Raw genomic sequence first — 14,159 nt, forward strand, 5'->3', positions numbered from 1 at the left:
TGAAGCCATTTCAAGCCACAATGGCTTCTTACATGCCTATTTAATTTATATCTTAACTTTTGAACTCATTCTTTCTCAAACCATCTCATATTTACATAGTTATAAGAGATTATGTCTTGAAATCACATTTAAGAAGCAAATATCTACTTTTGTGGTTCCATATCCTCAAAATAAAGCCATTTCAAGCCAATATGACTTCTTACATGCCTATTTTTTTCATTTCTCAACTTATGATGTTATTCTTTCCCAAACCACCTCATAATTACATATTTATAAGTAAATTTGAATTTAATTGACATAAAAGAAGCTATGTTCTAAGTTCTAAGTTTAAGCTAAGTTTAGATACAAAATTATATTAAAGTTGTTACTGTAATGTTTTTGGATTTGTTATTTCCAGGCACCATTCCTTTTCCGTGGACCTCCTTGAAGCGTGTCTTCGTTAAAAGCTCATGTACAGTTGGTAACTTCCATTTGTTTTTTGCCGCCTTTGAATGTACATGCACCAAAACAAATTAAACTTGTCATTTCAATGTAAACCACAATTGTTACCTATTTCACTTGCCTTAAAAAGAAACTAACCATCCTTTTTGCATGTTGTACATATGAAATTGAACCCTGGTAGTGGGTTGGTTCAACCACATTGTCCATCGATTCGCCTCTTCTGTTCCTCTTGTTTTTTTCGGACCGTTTCTTGTACGTATCATCATTGGCAACAATGTGCATCATCTTCCGGTGGACATCCTCGATCAGCCAGTCCGGCTTCTCACCTTTCATCTTGTGTGTGATTGTGTGAAACATGTCCTTCAGCCGATATGCGAACATGGATTCAAAGGATCTCTTCACATGGTCGTTCAACTCAGGTGCTCATGTGCATTGCTTTTGCAATTGGCAAACATTTAAAGTTATCAACCACAACTCCATCAATACATTTAGTAATACATAGTTATAAGTATAAAATGTCATACGTAAAACAAGTTCCACCAATGCTCCTTTGTTTTGGCATCAACCTCTCCGTAATTCCTCCAAGGCTTTTGATAGTAGCCTGTTAGGGTACCGGAGACGACCTTTACCACGGGTTTATCATCAAACCTATATTAACGTACATCAAGATCAAAAAGTAAATAAGTACTTCATGTTAGAATAATCCATAGGTCATTGATATAAAATATTGATACAAAGGGATTGAAATAACAACTAAATACATACCAGCACGTGGCTGGGTCTATTACCACCCTCTGAGAAGACTGTGAGTCTTGTTGCCCCTGAAGCTGTTGCGCCTGAATCTGTTGTGCTCATGATGCTAAATCTGTATCTGTGTTTGAGGATTCTCGACGTCACCCAAATCTTTCGCGTCCTCCATTTCCACGTCATCATCATATATCAAAACTTGTCTTTTCTCTTTTCCCTTTTTTTCTCTTTGACGTTTCTCCTTTTTTCCCTCCCGCCATTACCACCTGAAAAAATGTTAGTAACATTCTATGATATTATTAACATCACAAAATTTAGAAGTACAATGAGATGTAACAGAATTAACAATAGAACGACAAACTCTGTAATTGGTTTTACAATAACAATCAAATTAAACCGACAATTACATTCAAAGTACAAGAAAATGCATATGCTTTGTTTTTTTACAATAACAAGCACATTCTCCTAGTCTTGGCTTTCATCGCTACTATCACTACTATCATCCAAAAACACATCGATGGCATTATCCTCATCACTGTCACTAGAGTCGACGCTGGATTCATCATATGATTCGCTTGAGATTACTAAGTCGCCATCATCATCTTTGTCGTAATCCTCAACTAGGTAGTAGCCAGGAATGTCATTCGGTGGATAAAGCGTTGCGTGTAATTCTGAGGACGGTGCCTCCAAAAACTCAAGGTCTACTAGAGCATCAACCACTGACCTTGCTTGTGTTTTAAACACAGACCACCATTGAACTTGATCCCATTTTAGGCTAGGGTAGGATGTGTAGTAAACTTGGGTCACTTGATAAGATTCACTTCGACAAGCTTGTATTGTTCATGTATGTTCATACCCCTACCACAATCCATCCAACTACACCTAAAAAAAATAGTCTTATACTCTTTTTTTGGACCAGTGTAGACAAGTTAAATTATATCGTCTAGAATGCCAAAGTACTCTCCGCCGTCCTTACTAGACACACACACACACACAATAATTCATCGTGGACTTGTGTTTGCCATAGGACTGTGTATGGAAATTAAATCCACCAACAAAAATCTGCCTCCAAGTTCGAACACGCTTGAAAGGACGCATGCACAATGCTTGGAGGTCATCTTAATTTGGTTTCTCTTCAACCACCTATTTACGTCACAATAGAAGAATTAATTAAAGTGAATTAGAATAAATAAAAGTCATATTTAAAGAACAACTAGAACATTTCTATCACTTTATGGTGAAACCAATCAGAGAATTCGACGTCACATTTCTGCATGACTTCTTTTCTATGCAAAAAAGGGCGGGTACTAAGAACGTTGTCCTCAAACTTCCTATTAGGTCAATGACACGAGATCAATTAGTAATTATACCAAATTAATTCTTCAAAACTATGAATAAAATTCAATCCTTAAAACGTATACCTTTTGTATTCACCAAGAATGTCGCAGTTTCGTAAAACGAACAAACGAGCACACTCAAGTTCCTTTTCATCTAAATACCGAGTTTTACCCTCAGTTGAGACACAACCGCTATCCACCGAGAACAACTCTGGTAAGTCAGCGTTGTCCAATGTGGATTCCATGTCTACATTCACATTTCGACCAAGATCCCGAGTTTTTGTGTCAACTGACGCCTGAAAGTAATTTGAGCAAAATTTTGCTATCTCTTCGATGAGATAAGCATTTCATATTAAACATTCAACTCGAGCCTTGTTCCCAATTTTACGTTTCAAGTGATTAAGGAACCTGCATTTAAATTAGCATAAATAATTGCGTAAATAGGTCATGATTATGAATGGTTTGTATGAAAGAAGAAGTTAATGGGACTTTGATTTACCTTTGAAGGGATACATCCATCTATATTGAACAGGACCACATAACTTCCCCTCATATGGCAAATGAATAGGTAAATGCTCCATAGAGTTGAAGCAAGCAGGAGGGAAAACCTTCTCAAGCTTGCAAAGGATTTCAGCTATGTTTTTTTCTAATCGCTCCATGTCACTAACTGTGATTGTGTAACAACACAAATCACGTAAGAATTGACTGAATCTCTATAACTGCATTCCAAATATGGGTAGGGAGCAATTCCCTCAAAGTAGTGGGCAACAACCTCTCCATGAACACTTGACAGTCGTGGCTTTTCAATCCATGAAGCTTACAAGCTTGTAAATCTACATATTTGCTCAAATTGGAGGCATATCCATCTGGAAAATGCAACTGTTTAACCCATTCACACAACACTTTTCTTTGAGCCTTGTCAAGAGCGAATGGGGTTTTTGGCATGAACTCTTTTTCTCTATCATCCTCCTGCATATGAAGTTGTGGTCGTTTATAATATTTGGCGATGCCATTTGGAGCCGATGGCGTGTCACATGTATGCTTGTTCATATCCATTATGGTAAGGATTAACTGATCAAAGAAGTTCTTTTCAATGTGCATGACATCCAAGTTGTGACGGATGAGCAAATGCTTCTAATTAGGAAGTTCCCTCAATGAGGTTTTCTTGAACCACCCTTTTTTTGCTTTTTTGAGGTGTTTCAATGCCTCCGGCCCATCAGTTTCCTTTAAAAGGTGTCTCACTTATTCCCACAATTCCTCACCTGATATGATGTGTGGCGGTGAACCTTTTTCGACTTTGTTTTTACAAAATGCAGTTTTGCTTTTTCAAAAAGGGTGATCTGTTGGAAAGAATTGGCGATGACAATCAAACCAAGAAACTTTGCCACTGTGTTCAAGCCAAAATGCTTTGCTTTTATCCACACAATAAGGAAAAGCCCTTCTTACCTGCTGTGGTCCAACCAGACAATATACCGTAAGCTGGGAAGTCACTAACGATCCAAAGGATGGCTGCTTGAAGATTGAAATTTTGTTTCCTTGAAATGTCATAAGTATTTGCGCCAACTTCCCATAATTGTTTCAACTCTTCTACTAACGGTTGCATATACACATCCATAATTGTTTCAACTCTTCTACCAACGGTTGCATATACACATTCAAATTTCCCTTAGGGTTCTTAGGATCTGGAACGAGCAATGAAAGGAACATGAATTGTCTTTTCATACACATTGAGGGAGGCAAGTTATAAGGGGTAAATATGACAGGCCAACAAGAATATTGTCCCCCAACTTACCATGAGGAGCAAAACCATCTGTACACAAGCCAAGTTGAACATTACAAGGCTCATTGGAAAATTCTGGAAAGCAATTGTCGAAGTGTTTCCAAGCTTCACTACCACTAGGGTGCGCCATTGTGCCTTGAACTCGAGGATTTTTCAAATGCCATGTCATTTCCTCCGAAATTTTCTTGGTTTCATAGAGCCTTTGCAATCTCGGTGTGATCGGAAAATAAATTAATACATTCAAATGCACTAAGCTACCTTTAGAAGTCTTCTTATATCGGTCGCTACCACACACCCGACATATAGATAGCTGAACATCATCCTTCCAAAATAGCATACATCCTTTTGGGCATGCATGAATCTTTTCATGAGGCAATTCCAACCCCTTTACAATCTTCTTCACCTCATAGAATGTGTTGACCATATGGTTGTTTTTAGGAATAGCCTCATTAACCAAAGAAGCAAACCCATCAACACATCTATGGGGAAAATTATACTCGCACTTAAGACTAGTAATTCGGGCAGCCATCTCTAACATAGACAATGAACTCCCTTCGTATAATGGTTGTTCGGAAGCTTTTAACAAATCTAAGAAATGCTTAGCTTGTGCATTAGGCTCCTCCTCTGCCTCTTCAGAATGCCCTTGTTCTTCTTTATGACCAAAAGCATCGAAAACCATTTCACGGTATTCATTTAACGACCCTTCAGGAAATCTCGAAAACCCTTCCCCATGGCACATCCACTGATAGTAATTAGGTACAAAACCCTTGCGGTATAAATGAATTTTAACCGTTTTCGCATCCCATAGCCGTTTTTTCTTACATTTGAAACATGGAAACCTAACTTCATTCGGGTTGCTGCTCTCGGGATGATCTTCCACGTATTTAAGGAATTCAGCTACCCCTTTCACAAATTCAGGATTAATAGAATGTTCAACCTTCCTTTCATACATCCAGCTACGTTTCGTTCGTTTCATGATTACAACTTCTACACAACTCACGAATATGTATACTCACATTAGTCACAATGCGTATTGAATATTCATTATCCATAAAAATGTTATAAATATGAAAATAAGATTGTAAATGATGTCCAAAGGTCCTTATCACTCAAACCTAACCCATCTTTGGGCATTTAATCTCACTAGCGAATGTATGCCAAGTTTTCAATTCAATGGAAAATCCGGCAGCATTTCCCTTAAGTTCTCCAAGTATACGATCTAGGCTATTAGATAACCCGTCATATGTACCCAGAGAACATTGTAGAGAAATGACAAGCCAGGATAATCCCTAGAATCAATAACAAGGAATACATTCACCACCTAAGTGAGAATAAACGTCTAAGGACAGTCCCAACCAGGGACTATTCAAGACATACTCCTAATGAGTATGCCTTGAACGGGTATCTAGGAAAATGATTATGCAAATGATTCATTCAAAAATATATAAAGCTAAAAATCCCAAATGACTTGCAACCGTTTAATCAGGTAAACATTGCTGACTTGTGATTAATTGCACACGTGTTGCATCATGATAGGCTTAAAAAAACCAAAACAAAACAAATTAAAAAAAAACCCATGCACAACCACCTCCACCACCACCACCACCCTCAATCGCCGAAACCCTAACCCCGACCCTCAATTTCGCCGGGAAACGGTCAGAAACCCCCGACTTCCAATAAAAACCACCGGCCTTCCTCCACCACCTATCCCAAACCCTAGAAACAACCCTAGCATAGTTGTTTTCGTGGCTAATTGACGGGGAAGGGGGTGAAATTAAGGGTAAGGGAAGGGAAAGGGATGGATTTCGAGGGTGAGGGAGGGATGGGCGCCGTTTTCCGGCAACGGGGGAGGGGTTTTCGTGAGTGGGGGAAGGACAGGGGTGAGCGGCGGATCTGGGGTTTTTGGGGTGGTGTTCGATGCAAGGGAGAGGTTTTTGGGGGTGGGGGAGGGGTTTTCGGGGGTGGGGGAAGGGGTGGGGTGGCTGGGCGGCAGTTTACGATGGCGGGGGAGGGGTTTTTGGGGAGGGGGCCAAAATTCCGGCGGGGTGGGGGTGGGGGTGTGGTGTTTTCCGGGAAAGGGTAGGGGGCTTAGTTTGGTAGTTTTTTTTTTAATATTTTTTCTTTTTAAATTTTTTAATTTTTTTGGACCTATCACGTGTTGACACGTGTCAAGGTAACCTGCTACATCAGATTGCCTGACCTGTTGGGTGAAATAGATATTAATACCCCTAAAGTTGGGAGTGATAGATAATAAACGAAAGTTGGGATTAATTTCGGCTAATGAGGCAAAGTTCATATTAATGGGAGAAATTTTTCCTTTAAAATATGCCAAGCAAATAACACAACCATTATAAAGTAAAGAACACAATTAATTAAATTATAATAATTATTATAAGTAAACCAAATATATCATAATCATCATTAAATTAATAAAAATAATCATATATAAACAATTAATATTCATAATTAAATTGATACAAACAATTATTAATCATTACATTAACTAAACAAAACTAATGAACACTATATTAAATTAAAAAAAACTAACATACATTATTAAATTTTAATAAATTAAACTAAGCAAACATACATCATTATACTTAACTAAACCAATATAAACTAACATATAATGCCGTACATTTTTATAATAAAATATCAACCTAAACTAACATATCATATCATACATTAATATACTAAAACAAAGCAAATTCACATGTCATGTCTTACATTATTATAATAAACCAAATTAAACTAACATATCAACCATTATTATAATAAAATAAACCAAACTAAAGTAACTTAAAATAAAAACTTGAATAAACTAAAACTAAGAATTTGAAAAATTATAATGTCACTAACCTCTAGATCTACACTTTTTATTGTGATTCAAAGCAAGTAAATGTTCAAATCCTACTAGTAGTAAATATTAAAATGTCAATTTTTATTCCAAAAAAATAAAAAAATATATAATAAAGGTACAATTACCGGCTGCAAAACGGCGGGAGGTGGATATGGTGGTGGTTCTAGTCGGAGCAAGGACAAGATTGGAGGAACTTGTACAAAAAGGGTGGTGGTGGTTAGGGTTATTTTTTTAAAAAAATAACCAGAAATAAAAAAAAAAAACCGACGGTGGTGGCTAATTGTAAAGGCGCCGACTGGAGTGACCTGAGACCGGCGGCGTCGGTGGCTGTTCAAACCAAAGTGGCATTTTTAAAGTATAATAAAAAAAACCCAAAACAACACTTATCGGCGGCGAAGAACTTCGTGAAGGCTAGGCGACGCAAGACCTCTGACCGGCAGCGGTGGTGGCTGTTCAAAGGGTCCGGTGGTGAGTGGAGGCGTTTTTTTAATTAAAATAATAATAAAAAAACAAAACCAAAACTACACTTACCGGCGGCCGAACAACGGAAGGGCTGGACGACTGTGACCTCCGGTGGCAAAAGATCGGCTGCGGCCTAGGGCGACAGTTCGACGGCGGAAGATCTGAGTGAAAGCTGCTTCCCTCCCTTTCTCCCTTTCTTTCTTTCTCTCTCTTCCCCCTTTTTTCCCTTTTGTAAAACTGATTTCAAAATTGTGAACACGTGATTTGTTTTCGAAATTTTCCGACGGAATTAATTTCGATCGGAAACTTTAATTTCCGACGGAATATTCCGTCAGAAATTAAATTTTTCGACCGAAATTAATTCCGTCGGAAAATTTGCTAGGGAAATTCCGTCGCAAGGACGATTTTCGGATGGTTTTTAACAAAAAACGTAGTTTTGTCGTTGATTTTATGTTTTGCGACGGAAAAAATGATCGGTCGGCATAATTCGGTCGGAAACGGGCCATTTTCTTGTATTGAGAAAGCTTTGAGTTATACCATTGATGATATAAAAGGTATAAGTCCACCTTTATGCATGCACAAAATTGATCTAGAGGGAGATGCCAAACTCGTTAGACAAAGGCAAAGAAAGCTTAACCCTTCCATGAAAGAGGCTGTGCGGAAGGAATTGGCTAAGCTACTTGATGCGAGAATTATCTACCTAATTGCTCATAGTGATTGGGTATCTCCCGTACAAGTTGTGCCTAAAAAAGGGGGCATGACGGTAGTGAAAAATGATCATGATTAACTAGTGCCTACTAGGCTTGTTACTGGTTGGCGCATGTGTATTCACTGTCGCCAACTTAAGACAAGTACGTGCAAAGATCATTTTTAACTACCGTTCATTGATCTAATGTTGGAAAGGATTACAAAGCATTCCTTCTATTGTTTCCTTGATGGTTACTCGGGATTTTTCCAAATCCCGATTGACCCCAAGGATTAAAAGAAGACGACTTTCACATGCCCCTACGGTACTTATGTGTATCGTAGGATGCCTTTCGGGATTTGTAATGCTCCCGCAACATTCCAACGTTGCATGATAACAGTTTTTAGTGATATGATTGAGGATGAGATAGAAGTCTTCATGGATGACTTCTTTGTTGGAGGAGCTACCTATGAAGATTGTCTATCCAATTTATCTCGTTGCTTAGAAAGATGTGAGGGAGCCAACCTCGTGTTGAATTGGGAAAAGTGCCACTTTATTGTGGAAAGTGGAATTGTTCTTGGGCACAAAATTTTCCATGCCGGCATTGAGGTAGATAGAGCCAAGGTAGAGGTCATTGAGAAACTTCCTCCTCCCACCAATGTGAGGGAAGTGAGATCCTTTCTCGGCCATGCCGAGTTCTATCGGAGTTTTATTAAAGATTTTTCATTGATTGCTAAGCCTCTCACATCCCTATTGCAACAAGATAAAGAGTTTGTATCTGATGGTGCTTGTCAAGAGTCTTTTGTAGGTTGAAAGAATCACTTTGCACCGCTCCTATTGTCTAAGGTCCGGATTGGTCTCTTTCATTTGAAATCATGTGCGATGCAAGCGATGAGGCTATTGGATCGGTTCTTGGGAAACGAAAGGATGGGAAACTTCATGTCATACACTATTTGTATAAAACTCTCAATAATCCCCAACGAAACTACACAACTACCAAGAAGGACTTCTTAGCGGTTATTCACTCATTTGAGAAGTTTAGAACCTACCTCTTTGGTTCTAGGACAATTGTGTACACCGACCACTCGACTCTCAAATATTTTATAGGAAATAAGGAAGCTAAACCGAGATTGTTGAGATGGGTTTTAGTACTCCAAGACTTTGATTATGAGATGAGAGACAAGAAGGGTGCCTAGAATGTGGTGGCGGATCACTTTTCAAGGTTAGGCGGTGCAAGGTTTCAAGATGATGGTTTGCTAATAGAGGATGCTCTAAGGGATGATGTGCTATATGTCCTTGAGGTGAAGTCGGAGCCATGGTATGCGGACATTGTGAATTATTTGGCTTGTAGTGTCGTACCTCCGGATTTCACTTCACAACAATGTCGAAGACTCAAGCATGAGGCCAAGAGATACATTTGGGATGATCCTATTTTGTTGAAGAGAGGGGTCGATGGTTTGTTGAGGAGATGCTTCCCCAACAACGAGGTTCAAAGTGTTCTCCATATGTGCCACTCTTCTCCTTATGGTGGGCATATGAGTGCTCAAAAGATCGCCTCAAAGGTTCTACAATCTATTCTCTTTTGGCCTTCTCTATTCAAGGATGCTTGGATATTTGTTAAGACTTGTGATACAAGTTAACGGATGAGGAATTTTTCTAGGAGGGATGAAATTCCGCAAAACCCCATCCTTGAGCTTAAAGTTTTTGATGTGTGGGCTATAGATTTCATGGGCCCTTTCATTTCTTCACATGGGAACAAGTATATTTTGGTTGTCATTAACTATGTCTCTAAGTGGGCGGAGGCCGTAGCTTCTCCAACGAATGATTCTAAGGTTTTCAAGAAGGTGATTTTCCCGAGATTTTGTGTTCCAAGGGCCATAATTAGTGATGGGGGGTAACATTTCAAGCACCACACTTTCTTTCGACTTCTTGATAGATATGAAGTGTCTCATAAGCGAGGGCTTGCTTACCACCCTCAAACGAGTGGTCAAGCGGAGATCACCAATAGGGAGCTCAAAGTGATCTTGGAGAAGACAGTTGCTAGAACAAGGAAAGATTGGTCTTCTAAACTCATTGACTCTCTATGGGCGTATAGGACCGCTTTCAAGACTCCGATAGGGACCACTCCCTATAAGCTTGTTTATGGGAAAAATTGCCACTTACCCGTAGAATTGGAGTGTTGAACTCATTGGGCGATCAAGCAAATCAATTTTGACCTCCATAGTGCGGGTGAGCAAAGACTTCTTGAGTTACACGAGTTAGAAGAGTTGAGGATGAATGCCTACGATAGTGCAAGCTTGTACAAGGCATGGAATAAGGCTTGACACGATGCTCAAATTGTCAAGAAGGTATTTGTCAAAGCCCAAAATGTCCTCCTTTTCAACTCCCGCTTAAGGCTTTTTCCGGGAAAGCTTAAGTCATGATGGAGTGGGCCATACGTTATTACAGAAATGTTCCCTATGGTGCCTATGAGATTTCTCAAGACGGTTATTCTCCATTCAAAGTCAACGGTGACCGGCTCAAGCCTTATTTCGAAGGATTCCCAAATGATGAACCAATTCCTGTGACATTTCTTGATGAGCATCATCAATTTGACCTTCCTTGATTAGTTCAAGGAACATCGAGCTAAAGAAGTAAACCAAAAGCGCTTCCGGGAGGCAACCCGAGTATCTAACCCTATTCTACTCTCTTCTTTTATTGATACTTTGTTATTTTTTTATCTACAATTTTGGATTTTTGGATTTTTTAGTTTTGATTGTGTTGGAATTTTTGGCATGCTTTGCCTTAGCATGATAGTATGGTGTTTTAGTGTGCGTTAGGGAAAATTTTATTTTGTCTAAATTTTGAAATTTTGAGGGGAGTTCGACCGAACCATGCAGAGGTTTGGCCACTCATATGCTTGTGCTAAAATTCAGTTGCAAACTGCAAATTTTGGAATTTTCAGAGAATTTCGACCGAACTCTATGGAGGTTCGGTCGAACCTTGAAGGAGGTCCGGCCGAACCTCCATGAGTTCCGCCACTCCTAATTTCCACTAAAAAACTAGAAGAATTCAGCCAGTTTTGCTGAAATTGAATTTAGGGAGGAGGTTCGACCGAACCTTAGGGAAGTTCGGCAGAAGTATTTTAATGGTTTTACCAAACTTACCCAAGGTTCGGCCGAACGTTTACCAGTTTAAAAAAAAACGTTGCTGTTGACGAGCTCTCCCTTATTTCATTTCGACACTCCCTCGTTCTATTCTCCCCCTTCTCACTCTAAACCACATTGTCATCCCAACCTACAACCTCAAATCTCCATCAAAATCACTCTGATCTTCTCTTTTTCTCACTTATTTTCCATCCTCTACTCAATTTCTACAATCTTCACCCAAAATTCCACACAAAAATCCCATCTTTTAATTTTTCCCCAATATCTAGGGTTTGAGTGCTTTGGTGTTTTTGGGTTTCTACATGCTTCCAATCAATTGTGGTATGTGTTTAGGGTAAAAATACCCTAGACATGTGGACCAATGAGAGGAGGCCACGTGTCTAGATCAGGATGGCCCACGTGGCTTAATATCCTCTTGACACATGGCCCCCTTGGATACTTCCCTGAAATGGCGGCCTTAAGGGCCCAAATCCCAAGAAGCGCCGTAAAACGGCGCAACCCACTGAAATCTAAGTCAAGTGACCTAGATAGGGGCACATTCTCCAATGACCCCTATAAATAGGGAGATATTTCCCCATTTTGGGGACACATTGAATCATTTATTACACCTACATTCTCTCATATCAGAGAAACACCTAAGCTTGGAATCCAAGCAGATCCCCACCTAAATTTTCGTACTCTTTATTCCCTTTCAAGTTACTAACTTGATCGTCGGAGGCGGAGCTCCCACCACCCGGAGTCTTCGTTGTTTTGCAGGTAAAACTCAGCCGGATCAGACTTCGTGAAGTAACTCTCCCGAGGGACAAAAACACCCAAAACATTTGGCGCCGTCTATGGGGAGAGTACCTCGAAGATGGTTTAAGAGTCTGTACCACCTCCTAACCGTCTGGGCGATGACCCGGAGGTTTTCACAGACCAGGTGGATGAAGATCCCCAGGTCGAAACCTATACAGCCAATGATGTCTCTTTGATAACCAAGCGCATCCGGCTCAGAGACACTTTGGAGCGGGGTGCCTCCCAGGCGGGTACAAATTGACCCCCTGGTCAGTCGGAAGGGGAAACCCATACGACAGCTGGATCAGCACCTGTCACCCGAGACGAACTCATGAGATTCATGATAAGTTTCAAGGCTGAAATTAAAGAACTGATCACTTAGAGCCGGACTGGCCCAAGTAGGGGTCAGTCGACCAAGAAGACTCCTCTAGAAAAGGGGAAGTCAGTCAGAGATCGGCAGCCCACTCCTCATCCAAAGGAGATGGCAGTCGGGACCATTGATTGGTCCAAAATTATTCTTCCCAAGAGGAATACCAACAATACCCGCCGGACCTAGCAGCCGGTGGGAAGTAAAAAATCAACTCTTGATGCCCGGGAGATTATTAACCGGAAGAGAAATCAACAGTTGTCTGAGTCGGCTTCTACGTCGAACTTTCCTGACAGCTTCAACAACACCTCTGCAGGGAATGCACTTTCCCTGCATGAGAGCCAGACAGGCGGTAATACCGTCCATTCTGGCCCTCAGATGATTGGAATTGTACCGTATGTACCATCTCAGGTCTACGGTCAGTATCCCCCTCACTTCATGCAGCCGGCCTTCTTCGGAGGTCAGGCGGCATATAATAATGTCCAGCCATTAGACTGGCAGCTTCGTCTGCTACGCCTGGGTGAACAACCTTCTTCATTCACCCGGGAGATAACCGAGGCGGCACAACCAGCCTAGGTTAAAAATGTGTTGGTAGGTACCTATGATAGTACCACCAACCCAGAAGACCACCTTATGGCATACACCAACCTCATGTACTTACAAGGGTTGGATGATGCCACTTGGTGTCGATGCTTCCCGGCTACATTGAAGGGCATTTCCCAACAATGGTTTGGAAACTTGCCAGCCGGGTCCATTAATAGTTTCAGGAAGCTTGCCTTCGTGTTTGCAACTCCATCCTCATGGAAATTAAGGACCGGTTGTCCCTAGAGAAGCCGAATCCAATGAAAAGTTCCATTCAATCAAGGAACAAAAACAAATTCTGCCAATACCATGAGGAGGTTGGCCATGACACCAACGACTGCTTCAGCCTTCAACGGGCGTTGGACCGTCTGACTGACAAGGGGATGTTAAAGTCCTACATTTCTAAGTACAAAGGGACTAATAAGAAGAATCCGGGGCAGTCGTCTAAGACACCCCAGCCTGCTAGTAGTTCGGACATTGACAAGGAGCCGGTCTACACAATAACAGGCGGGTTCTCATGCGGTGGCCCTACCATCCGGGGCACCAAGAGCCTTCTTCGAAAGATGGACAAAGATGATGATGAGCAGGCGTCTGCAAGATCCTCCTTCCCTGACGTCCTGATCACTGAGAAGGACAGGGGCAGCGTCCGCCGTCCGCATGATGACCCAGCCGTCATTGAATGTAAGGTTGCTAACCAGCTGGTTGAACAAATTCTTATTGACACCGGCAGCTCATCAGACATCATCATCTTCCGGTGCCTGCAAAAGCTGAAATACAATGACAGCAACATGAATCCGGTTACCCTCCCCTTAGTTGGTTTTGGGGGTGGAATGGTTTACCTAGTCGGAAGGGTTGATTTACTAATCCGGCTGGTGAGAAAGGGAAAGGGCGACACCTGGTCGTCAAGTTCTTGGTCGTTGAGGAGCTGACCGCCTACAATATTATTTTGGGCCGGCCAACCCTCAACGAAACCAAGGC

General features: G+C 40.9%; 1 protein-coding gene across 1 annotated transcript; it reads right to left on the reverse strand.

The window, feature by feature from the left end:
- Window positions 1-3,763: 3,763 nt before the first annotated feature.
- LOC110709349 lies at window positions 3,764-5,281 on the reverse strand. The gene is made up of 2 exons (XM_021887561.1): window positions 4,318-5,281; window positions 3,764-3,912 (listed from the first exon to the last, which is right to left on the reverse strand). The coding sequence occupies exons 1-2, from the start codon at window positions 5,279-5,281 to the stop codon at window positions 3,764-3,766; spliced, it is 1,113 nt and encodes a 370-aa protein (XP_021743253.1).
- Between the last annotated feature and the right edge of the window lie 8,878 nt (window positions 5,282-14,159).

The sequence above is a fragment of the Chenopodium quinoa genome, unplaced genomic scaffold (genome assembly GCF_001683475.1).
Source record: "Chenopodium quinoa cultivar QQ74 unplaced genomic scaffold, ASM168347v1, whole genome shotgun sequence".
Taxonomy (NCBI): Eukaryota; Viridiplantae; Streptophyta; class Magnoliopsida; order Caryophyllales; family Amaranthaceae; genus Chenopodium; species Chenopodium quinoa.